The sequence below is a fragment of the Melanotaenia boesemani genome, chromosome 13 (genome assembly GCF_017639745.1).
Source record: "Melanotaenia boesemani isolate fMelBoe1 chromosome 13, fMelBoe1.pri, whole genome shotgun sequence".
Taxonomy (NCBI): domain Eukaryota; kingdom Metazoa; phylum Chordata; class Actinopteri; order Atheriniformes; family Melanotaeniidae; genus Melanotaenia; species Melanotaenia boesemani.
In genome coordinates, this window is record NC_055694.1 from 5,244,339 (window position 1) to 5,256,900 (window position 12,562).

A 12,562-nucleotide genomic window follows, 5' to 3' on the forward strand; every position below is an offset into this window, starting at 1 on the left:
ACGTCACCCATAGGTTTCTGAAGAGCTGAATTGAAGCTCATTGGGTGGTTCCCACCGTCGCCATCTTGGTAGCGTCACGCGTGACGTTATTCCTGGAAAATCCAAAAAATGGGCAAAGAGGTGGAGCTGAGAGGGGGACTGTGATGGTGGGGGTGGATGACTGACACCCATCAAACTCCGAGTTGTCTGTAGCTAAGAGCTAACCGAGCTAACCCAGAGCTAACGGTAGCTAACCAGCTAACGGGGGTAGGCGGGCTAAAGCTGGATGAGCTGGATTTGCTTCTTCTTCTTTCTTCTTGGCCAGTTGTACTTTTAAGGAATTCTACCTCAAAATGAGCAGTTGTTGTAACTGACTGACATCTTCTCAGGCAGTTTGGTCCATTTCAGTGAAGTGCAATGTGAAACCAAATCAAAAAAGGGATGGAATTTTTTTAGAATTCCCAACCTAATCAAACCGAGTTCCCCAAACTATCCTGGTGTGAATTCACCCTAAGTTTCACTTTACACACCATGTCACATGATTCATCAAAAAAATGCAGGAAGATATTATCGAAGGAAGAGAGGAAAGGAAAGAGAGGACTAGGTAGAGCAAGAGATAAGACGAGTCAACGTCTGACTGACTTTTACTGGATGGACAGAGCTGAGAGAAGAGGCAGGATGCAGAATTAGCCGCTGTTATGGGGCGCCTCACTGAAAAAATCAGTTGTGCTTCTCTAAATAGTTTCCAGGCTTTTTAAGGACTTTACAAAGCCATTCTTTGGATGTTGGCTGCCTTTTTTTCTGTTCTCCATCTAGATGATCGCACACTGCTTCAATAATGTAAAGGTCTGGACTCTGGGGAGGACTCATCTCTCCATCAGACCTGTTGACAGTGATTTTCAGTCTTGTGTCATTTGGCAAACCTCAGCCCTTTCTTCTTGTCTTTCTTCCTCAAGAATTACTTCTCTTCCACAGAAACCATTTCTGATGAACATTTCAGTGAACAGTAGATGGATCAGCTGTAGGTCCAGATGCATCTTATATACCATATGCCAGGTCTTTTCTGGATTTCTTAGGAACACCCCTTTAAGATACTGTTCATCTGCTGTAGATAGACATGTTTTTTTAAGGATACACCACAAGACATGCCAATTTGTCTGCCTGACTGTTATCTTTGGCATTTTTGTAGATGTAAGAACAGAAACAGGGACAAGTCCGCTGGTAACAAAGAGCCTAATGATCCAATTTAAAATTGATTCTTCGCTAAGTTGTCTGTTATCTGTCGACGACACCGGTTCTTCCCTTGTCCAATGTCCAACTTAAAAAACCCCTTCAGAAAGCCTGGAGAACTATCGATCAAGACAATTTAAAAAATAATGATGATGTCTGGCTGTTTGGAAGAAAAATATAAAGAGAAAAATGGGTGGCTTAAGGTTTTTTGGTCCAGTAAAGGGCACCAAAATATAAGCAAAGACACATGAAAAGTGTAAAGAACAAAAGAATAAAGATGCACAGAATGAAGAATAGAGGGGAATAGGAAAAGGAAAGCTGAAGTGGATCTCCCACAGATGCAGAGATCCCCTCACAGCCAGACAGGCAGAGCTCCCACTGTGGGATCAGAGAACCAGGTTTAGATGCCAGTGTAGAAAATTCCTGTCTTATTTATGTAACCTTTGGTGAGCGGCAGAGGATTTGCAGTGTCTGTGTGGAAATCCTCAGTTTCTCCAGACACACTGATAAATCACAGCATGTCAGTAATGAAACAATCAGATTATCACTGACAGAAAACTGCTTGTTTACTGTTTGTGTGAAGGCTAATAAAGATGTGCTGCTTTTCTTTGTCTTAACTAGTTGATATAAGTCATCATTATATCTATTTTTGGAAAGGAGCTCATCTATATGCAGAGTTGGATGGACTCCAGTTATAAAGAAAGCATTAGGAAATTATCTCCAAAAATCCTATCCTAGAATCATAGAGCCCTAATTTAGATGACAAAAGATGGTGATGAATCTTTAAGAAGTCAGATTGTGGCGGTGGAAACTCTCCATGTGACTCCTCATATGGCTGCATTGCTCATCATCTCCCATCGAGAATGTGCACAAATCTGACTGATGTCTCAAACTGTGATCCATCATTTGATCCATCAAAGTGCCCAAACAGAAAAAAAGTAACAGCACCTCATGCTTTACAAGAAAGCCTGAAGAGAATCGAGGCGTTCAACAGTTAAACGAGACAATCAGGTTGGGCAGTTTTTTATGTTCTTACCTAAACCGGGGTGAATCTTTAATGCAGTCTTCGAAATCCACCGTCATCTTGACAAGGACAGAAGTTTTTCACGCGCTCAAAACACGGATTTCATCTCCTGCGTGGATAAAAGTAAGGATGGAAGTATCCGACACGACGAGCCTCCCTCCGTCTGTCTCCTGCTCCTCCAGCGGCGGTTTACTCACGCGCTGAGTCCCGCTCTGATGAGTCGGAGCCGCTTCAGTCAGTACAGGACTCTCTGATGCCTTCACGTGCTCAAAATCAACTCGGACTTTACAGATTCATAAACTGCAAAGTGAAACAATGGCATGTTTTTGGAAGAAAATTTAAGCTGCGTGGTGCAGTAAGTACTTTCTGCCATTGCTAATGTCATAAAATGTATAACAATTAGTTAAACAAAAGTTTGATAGTTAAATAAAAATAGCTAGATTTATAGAGATAGTACCCTACTTCTAAAACCAAAATGAGCTTTAAAAATCAAATGGGCCAACATTATGTTTAATAAACTGGACTATTTTTATGGTCACACTAATATAAAAAGCAGTGGAATATATCTTCTTTAGATTTTTTTATTATTTTCTTGTGACCATAACAAGAAGAATACTTGTTTTGTTTTGTGTTTTTTTTAACAATTGTTTGATGTGACTATTTATCATGTAGTAACAATAGTTAAATTGTCAAAACTTGAAACACTTTTTTGCAAAACATACCCAAACCAGATGGCGAAGATGGTGATTCTTTATAGTCACTATAAAGATTTGCTCTACCAAACGGAATAACAGGCTGTTAAAGGGTTAAGTACTTTTTAAAATAGAAAATTAAAATACTTCTGCAGGAATAATCCATACTCCAAAAGAGTATTTGGGTACTGTTCTACAATGTAAATGAATCATCAAATTCAGACGTAAAATTGTTAAAACGGTCGTTTTCCAAACACCAGTAGCGTTTTAGCCTTAAATTTCCAAGTAACACATGAATGCAGCATGAAGTCACATTCAAACTAATTTGAACGCCACTGTCTCATTTGACTAATTTTTCCCATTTTTTCTGTTATATGAGAAAAATTAAACATCTAAATCCAAAGAGAAGTTTAAATGGTGAGTAGATTTTACCTAAATTAAAGATGGAAGAGTAACTGAACTATTTTCCATTTTACTCTCCAGTGTTACACGCTGAATTTGACTTAATTCATTCAGCCTTCTCTGGATTTTCATTGTGTTTTACTGCTGTGCAAGTTGTGAAATTAATTTAAAGTTAAAGCTTTACTCACTGAGACTAATTGCATGATTTTAAAGATCACTTTGAATCTACTTTTTTGTCATTTTTCCCTACTCTTTTTTCCCATACAGCTGTTGAATGACACGAGTTAGGTTAATCAAATTCTCCAGCAAGGCTATTATTATTGTACAGGAAATAGGAAAGCTTGGGAAGAGAGTGGCTGCTTGGGATTTCACTGTAGGAATCAGTGGCGTCATTGTTCCTTCCTCTGCCTGCTCTGAAAAGGCTGCAGCTCAGGACATGAATGGAGAGTCTTAGAGGAGGTGTCTTTATTGGACATAACCAGGAGGTTTCAGAGGAACGATAAGACTCTACTGGGTGTTGCAGAACTTCTTTTGTTTTTTTTCGGTTGTTTGTTTATTTTAATCTTGTCACTTTTGTTAATGAAATGTTAGGAACTGTCTGCAATGTCATGACATTCTGGGTCCTCAGAGGTTGAATCCTACTGATTTTGCTGGTTTTCTGACCCATCAACTAAAATTAGTCAAACATTTAATTTATAAAGCTAAATATCACATGGAAATCAGCACTAAAAATGTTAAAATATTTGTAGACTTCAAAAAAGAAATCCCTCTGATTTAGTTTATCCTCTGACATTTAACTCAGATAAAAGAGGCCAAAATGAGTCTCATTGCCGGAATGTGCGCCCTCTAGTGGTCATGGGGGAGAAGTGGTGCAAAGGAAGTCTCATTGTAAAACATTAAAAAGTATTTTAGTCCAAACCACGATCAGTTCCCTTAAAGTGTTATTGAATGTTACTCAGAATTAAAGACAATCCTCTGACTTTTTATTTAACCATCATTATCAAGGAAAAATATTCATTTATCCCCTGAAAAAAAATCTTTTGGACACATTGAAATATGTAAAATGCTCAGAGATTTAGTTTGTATTTGGTAGAGATTTTAATAAAAATAAATTAAACTGAATTCAATTGTGTGACATGAGGATTTATGTGAAGTGTTTTAACAGCAATTTAATGGACTTATATTTTTTGCCTTCCTTTGTAAGAATTAAAATCACTTGTGAACTCATTTAAAATAATTAATTCAAATTTACATTCTTTAATACAACTCCAGTTAAGTTAGGAAGCTGTGGAAAATATGACATTCAAAATGAGCTAATTCATGAAATGATAAAATGTCTCAAATTCACCATTAAATAAAAAATAAAAAGGATGCTAATCATTGCATTTTGTTTTTATTTATATTTTACACAGCATTACACATTTACTTTTTTTAGAAATGGGGTTTGCACTTTTATGAACCTTTACGTATCTGCACTGTTCTAGCAAATTAAAATTTGCTAAACAATTTATAAGTATGATTAGTAAATATTCATAATTAATGATGGGATTTCAATTTATTTACTTTCAATGCTTCAGTTTCAGGTTCTTGTAATTGTTGATATTTTCTTTTCACATCTTATTCCATACATTTATAAGGTAATTCAGTACTTTTTAACCACACAGCAATATTAATTAATTCACAATTAATATGTTCACAAAAAATATTTTCAAAAATTGAAGTAGAAGGATGTTTTGTTACCAACAGTTAATTTAACCAAACTGGGAAAATGCACAAATTTTTAGGATTACTTTTATTTTGATTTCATTGTTGACCACATGAAGCCAAAATATTTAGATGTTTAGACAGTTTTATTTCTTCTAATGCACCCATTCTTTCATTTAAGAAAGTAACACATCTTATAAAAAGTTAATAAATATAACTGACTTTGCAGCCTTCATCACTTGACCCGTACGGTAGTTTCTTCTCCTGCGATCGTTTTCATGTGTGCAGAATGTGCTTTTGCATTGAAAAATTCATGAATGTTCCTTGAAGTTCCTTGTTGTAATGAAAGCAGCAGATGTTTTTCTAATGCCTCATCCTCTTTGAGATGCAATTCTGCTACAGTCACAGAGGTGTGAATGAGGCTACGAGCACTGATCCGGCCTGGATCCTGGCTTCATGCTTGTTTCAGTCTGGATGGTCTGTTTTGTGTTTGGTCTGGTCCACACAGCATCCTTTTATTTTTCTGAAAAAGGTCTGGATTAGCGACATAGCTCATGTTTCCACTGTGTGATGCTCCGTCTCAGATGAACCCAGAGAAGGTCGGGATGAACACAAATCTAGTTTCCAAGAGCAAAGTTTCAGGATGCATTTGTGAACGTAACTTCACTTCCCTTGAGGAACATTGTTTTGATACTGCTTTGATTTTCACACACATTTGGAGCAAAGTGGACATCCTCTGCCTGTCTTTATTTTTTCTTCTTTTAATCTTTCACATCATGAAGATGACTTAGAAATTATTTAAAATGATGACTGATCTTTTTTTTTCTAAATAAATAATTTGCATAGTTTCTCTCCCAATGCTTATAAATATTATTATTGCATAGTTTATTTATTAAGACCTGCTAGAGATCAAATATTAAAGGCAGTTTCTCTTGTTTTATTACCGCCCGCTCTTTGAAGAATGAAACAGCCATTTTAGTCTCTTTTGCCCCCACCCTCCCAGTCCCTTCTTTCCCTTACAGCAGCTCCTTTTACAAATCTGAGATCAAAGCTTCTCCTGCTTCTTTACGAATCTGTAGAGTCAGCAGTTGGCTGATAGCAAAGTGCACGCTACAGGAGAAATTTAGCAGCAAACTTGGAAGTATGCATTTAATCTCCACTGTTCTGGATTTTATTACAGCAGCTCATGATTTGAGCGTATGATGTGCTTGAGAGTAGCTTTGAAAGGGTCCACTGTTGTGTGACTGGGTATTTAAAAGATGATACACTAAAACTTGGTGTCTTAAACCCCTTTTTCCCCAGTGGAAATGCAGTAGTTTGTAGGTTTTCCATCAAATAAAAGGAGTTTAAGATGTGTGATTTAGAGTTGTGAGGATTCTTGCAGACTGCTTGGACAGTTCATTAATATTCAGAGCAACCTCCACCTTTATTAGATGGATTCTCTCAACAACAATCTCTACACATACCTCCGATAGGCCAGCATGGATTATCTGTTGCCCCCTAATTCCAGTTTTTAGGCTATAATGGCTGAACAAAGATTAACATTTAAATCTGAGAGTTATAGTTTCACTCTTTGGTTTAAATATTTCTAAAATATGTGCATTCGTCGAAGTGATTTATCACTCCGTTAAGTTTTAGATGTGATCTGGTGAATTTGTGCTAAAAAATTAAGAAAGTAACATAAAAAATGGTTTAAAATAATCTATTTCATTTTTTTAAATATGTATATTTTAATCTATATTAATTTAAATAAAATGTGGTAATTTATTCAGATAAATGTAAAAAAATCTATGTAAATAAAACACTTTCTATTTCCTTAAATAAATCTGTTTTTTTTTAAATAAAATTCATTCTAATTCTTTGAATAAATTCGTTTTATTTAAATAAATTAAATACGTTCTACTTGGTTTTACAGCAAAATTAAAATAAATGTTTTTTAAAATTTTATCTATTGTACTTATAGACCATCTTTTGATGCACTTCCACTATAACCGTGTTTTCATTGGTCATGCTGATGGCTACATGCTAAACTCAAGATTTCAAAACCTTGAGTTTAACTTCTTGATATCACAGTGGTTCATTCGTATAATATTCATGGGAATTGTGGAAATTGTGACCTGGGTACCTTTTGAATCAATGGATCTTATATTTAATTTTTTATTATGGACTCTGGAAAAATCTGAAATAGTTTTAGCTCACTGAATTTCAGTGTTTTATCATGAAGCCCAAATAATTTTTTCTCCTCCTTTGTCACCATGTGCTCAGGAAGAGAATGAAAGAAAAGATTAGATTTTATCTTTTTTTTTTTTTTTTTTTTTAATAATTCTCTTATATGAACACAGTTATTGTGAATTGGACAAATATTTTATATTGTTAATTTGATTTAACTGAATTATAACTGGACTGGACAATATCTTTAAGTACCTTGAGATAACTTTGTTGAATTGCTTAATTGAACTCAACTGAATTTAATCTTACCAGGTTATTATACTGCAAATGAAATTAGTTAGAAAATCGTACCTTGGTTGGTTCTCTACAGATTTCCATGCATATATCTTAGCAACCAACACTGTGTGACATGTGGAAGGTTTGAGGACTTTTCTGTCTTTATGCATAGAGGAAGGAAGCTGCCGAGTCCCATATTTACTTCCTTCTGCAGCCCTCATGTGACATACTTAAACACCACTGCAGCATGGAATCATTAGGAGAGATGTGTGTGGGTCTCTGGGATGGTGACCTACTTTTTCTCCTTTCTTTAGTCTGCTCAAGAGAGTCGCAAGTCGCACTGCTGAGTTTACAGCTTGTAATGTTATCCCTTCTGACTGCAGGTGCACTCACTACAAGCCACTTCCAATAAGCCGTGTACAGATGACACATGGATGTTTTCTATTATGCATGCCTGTCTTCTCAGCACAGAGCTACTCCAGAGGTTTTTTTTAGCAAGCAACTGGGCAGCTGGAGATAAAAAATTTGGTCTTTCATTAAAACAGCACAATGTTTTGTTTAAACTTCATTTGCTTTTGTGTTTTTGTTTTTAGCGTGCCAATTAGCCAGTATTAGCATGCTAACAATATGTTACAATGATAAAAATTAGAATAATTGTGAGTAAGTTAGCATGATGCTAATAAGTTCAGTCACAAAAACACCAAACTGTTTTACTGGACTAGGCTGCTAATAGTTTTTGGCACTTCCAGTTTTCTAGATTAAGTTAGCTAGCTACAAATTTAGGATAAAAATAATGTTTTAGAGTTGTTTTAAGTGTTGAGGCACTAATCTTAATAGAGATGGGGTTTATGGCTCTTTGAAGGGAGCCGGATCTTGAGGAGCCGTTCCTTTTAAAGAGCCATTCAAAAGACTGGCGCTTTCTTACAATATCTTACACAATTTCACAATATATAAGAATGACAAACAATCAAAATATGTACCTATATAAAATCTACTATACATGATAAAAAAAATTATAGGAAAAAAATATAGATAAAAAAAGGATAAATGTGAGCAGTGAGTGCAAATTCTTGTAAATGTTTTGGATAGAACTCACAGTATTTGTTTCTGAACAATACGCTGTCCATAGATGCTTCACATGAATGGAGCTTGCTGGACATCAGACTTCTATCATGTCACAAACGTGACGAAGGCAGTGTGGAAAATTTGTATATAAAAAGAATGGCTCACAAATGAACGCCTCACAGCTGTGACTCGGTTCCCATCGTTCATTTAATAGAGCCGTTCAAAAGAATCGATTCATTCATGAACCTCACATCTCTAAATCTTAACAAATTTGTTTTCTAAATTGGATATTACTAAAAAGATTAAAGTAAATTAGGTTCTAAATTAAGGGACAAATCAACAAGAAAACACACATTAGCAAGAAAAAGATTAAGATTTATTTTATTGAAGGAGTTCTTAAGGCTTATCATCATTACTGGATGATTTCACAGTGGAAATTATTCATGTAAAACAAGGATGAAAGGGATCATTAGTAAATATGTCTTCCATTTAAACAAGCAGAGATTATCAACCACTGAATTAACAACTATACAGCATGACGTGCAAACGAGACTTAAATAAATTAATCATTTTCTGTGTACTGGGTCACATCCCAAATGCATTTGACATATGACCTCTTCAAAGTTTGAGACTGACATTTCCAGAAGCTGTTTACACCCACTCTAAGATCTCTGCTGACTTATTTAACAGTCCTGCCAATGCACATTAGCCCGACAAGCGACTTGTCTTCAACCCAAGTCTCTACTTCACTCTTGGGTGTGAAGCCAATGCAGCCATCTACTCAACTAGTGAGATTTTCATGATTTTTAACACACACACACACACACACACAAAAAAAAAAAAAAAAAAAAAAAAAAATACTATTTGAGCTGCCAGGCTTTCAAACAATTTACAATCTGATACAAAATGTAAAGACAGGCTTGTTTGGTTTGATTTACTGATGACATGAAGGACTAAAATGTAAATAGACTTGCAGACTTAAATGATAAATGGTCTAAATTCACTCATGAGGACACAACTTTTGCATAGGATGTCAATTTTAGGGACACACTATACCAAAATTATTTAAATATATAAATATATAATTCAGAAATAATAATGCATTCAAATAATAAGACGTTTTGACCTTGGTGTCACTGTTTGCTAACAGTATTAGGGTAAGCCTGCTTGCACAAGGAGTCACAGGCTTTGTTGTCCAAACCCCTTCAAGGCCTCAGTTTCTTATCCCCTGCAGGATAATGTTAATGATCCCCGAGAAGGAAACAGAGACAGAATCACATAAAGGATGGAGGAGGTGAGTACACGGTCAGGAACAGAAAACAAAGGAAAAGGGTTTTCAGGAAGTCTGTTTCACTGAGTCAGCTAAATTCACACCAAATATTCAGAGAAAGCCAGACTGAGAGCAGGAAGGATTGCCAAGAGACACTAAGCCCAGCAGCTCTTTACAATGACTCTCATTTACTTGTCCACACTCCCACACACTGACATGCAAGGTGCTGGCCTGCCAACAGGACCGACTTGGGGGTTTGTGTGTTGCCCAAGGGCACTGCAACATGCTAACCACCTGAGCCATAGCTCAGCTCTACACAGACACTGAATAGAGGTAGATAGCGACCCTGGATCTGTCAGACTGTCAACGCTGTGATTCATCATGTCCAAATCACAAGAGACCTGGGGACAGAAGATGACGGAGGGGTTAAATAACTCATTTGCTCTTGGGACATCTTGTATTTCTTCCAGAAACAGCTATAAAAATGCTGCTGTGCAGAGGGATCAAGAAAAAAGCATGTAAATGGTTATGAATATTAAGGTTAAAGGCATGTTCCACCCCACACCCTTCCCCCATGTTCTCTGTTGTTTCTGCAGTGTTACAACAGTGGATTTAAAATAGCTTCAATATTTTAGTACTTTTTATACATAAGTAACTCTTTATTTGTGATCTTCTTGCAGCAACCTGGCTGTTCTCACATCATAGATCCTAGATTTCCTTTTATGGTCAAATTCTCCAGGCAGTGCACCCACTGAATTATTTTATGGCAAACATTTTAAAAGTGGAACTTTTTCCACCACAGGGGACAAACGATCTACTATTACTTCTCAGAGAACACCATCTTGTTTTTATTTTGTCTTTTTGGTGTGATCCCTGGAGGTTTATTGATCAGTGGCAGCTTGTTTTTCTCGGCTGGCACCACAGCATCTATTTATTGCTTCTGCGTGTCTCACACAAGTAATCATAGTTATACCTGGTCTACTTTTAACACAGGCGTAGAACTGGGTAGACGTGTCCCTGTCAACATCCAGCAAGTCCTGACTTGTCCCTACCAGTTTCTGTAGCACAAATGATTTATTCTCTTTGTACATTAATTGTTAACGCAATATCACTGCTATAAGTTCCTCCTTACAACTCATTTCAGCTGATATTATTGGCTCTGCTCTTTCGTTTCTTGCTAACCTGACTGTCTGTCCCTGCTGGATCTCCATCTGTTGAAAGCTCCAGCTAGGTGTGTTAAATACTGCAAGTTAATAAAGTGATAATATCATCAATACCATTATTTTTTTAATAGGGTTGTCAAAATTAATGTGTTAATTTTTTTTGTGCAAAATAATTTTATTTCTCTTACCATGAAAATCCGAATCAATATCAATACCAAACATTGGTAAGGAAATCAAAACTTGGATCTATCCACCCACCACTAGTCTTGGTGGACATAAGGAGTTATTTTAAAGTCAGTCAACTTTTAAGTCACAAAGAGATGCAATCTGCTATTTTGTCATTAATAATGGTTATAAAAACACAAATCCTGTTTCCTGAGGATGCATCATGGTGTTATTTTGTCAGGTGACAGAATCAAAGCTGCCAGGTGGTTCAGGGAGAGGAGATGCTGAGGCAGACAGGAAGGGTGGCAGCAGCAGGTAAGCTTCATGGCTCAGAGCTGTAACTTGGGCCACATAATTAAATGAAATTTAATCAAAATTATAACATGCCATACTAAACATTATACTGTACAGACTTAAAAGGGCATTTTGTTTAGTAAAAACCCCTTTAAAAACCATGTTTTCAATTAAAATGTGAATAATAATGTAAATCTGAACATTCCTCTAATTTAATAAATTCTATGCAACTGCAGTGAGTTAAAATAATCACATTTGCATGTTTTTTTTTTTAAATTATTACGACTATGACGATGATGGTGCTGTCAGCCAGGCTTTGTTTCTTTGTTTTTAGACCTTACTTAGTTGAAAAGTTTATTTCTTACCAATTTAGACCCCTTTTGTTGGTTTCTTTGATTTGAGTAGCACCACCCGGCCGTTACTCCAGCTTGTTTCTGTTTGTTCTTCAGTTCTGACAATAAATATCCTTTAACGCAGGTTAACATCTTTGCTTATTTTAGTTTATGTTACTTTCCTTTCCCCAGCCCAGCTGGGTCGTAACACCTGCATCTAGAAGGCAAAAACAAACAAACATCCAAACTTTTCTTCAATCCCTGACCAGTGCATTTTGTATTATACTTTTTTTGCTTGTTAAATTTTCTGTCCACTTTTAATTACACGATACTGCAAATAAACATACTTCACAAGCTTAAAAAACAAAACAAGGCAAAATAAATAATAATAATAAAGAGAAAAAGAAAAGAAAAAACTCATTCCAGGGGTCTCTGGACCACTTTTATGTCCTAACCAATGTCAAAATCAAACCTACGCCCTTGACTTTGAACCTAATGCCCACTTATATAATAAATCATTCAAATTGGTTATCAGTAAAGAAGAAGTCCATAAAATAAAGAGCTTCTTGTAAATTCAACACCGTGATGAGAATGAATATGATTAGAGAGTAGCTGTTTTCAGCAGGGATAAAGCATCAAGCAAAGAAACAGGGAAGGGTCTCATTTGTGTGTCTGCACCAGCTCGTCACGAACAGTTTAATAATTTCATCACTTCAACTGGACAGTGAAGGTGAACCTTTTGTCTTTCTGTGCATGTTGTTTGGGGGGAAAATAGGGCAGGAAGAGCTGCAGGCTTA

General features: G+C 36.1%; 1 protein-coding gene across 6 annotated transcripts in view; it reads right to left on the minus strand.

The window, feature by feature from the left end:
• The window catches only part of acap3a (ArfGAP with coiled-coil, ankyrin repeat and PH domains 3a), an 85,622-nt gene extending 83,184 nt beyond the window's left edge, over positions 1-2,438 (minus strand). For all 6 annotated transcript variants that reach the window (XR_006012424.1, XR_006012423.1, XM_042003441.1 and 3 more), the window contains exon 1: positions 2,246-2,438. Coding sequence is in view for 4 of the 6 variants with exons in the window: in XM_042003441.1 (XP_041859375.1) it covers positions 2,246-2,292 (47 nt within the window). In the remaining 2 variants the exon portion in view is untranslated. The remainder of the gene's footprint in view (positions 1-2,245) is intronic.
• Positions 2,439-12,562: the final 10,124 nt, after the last annotated feature.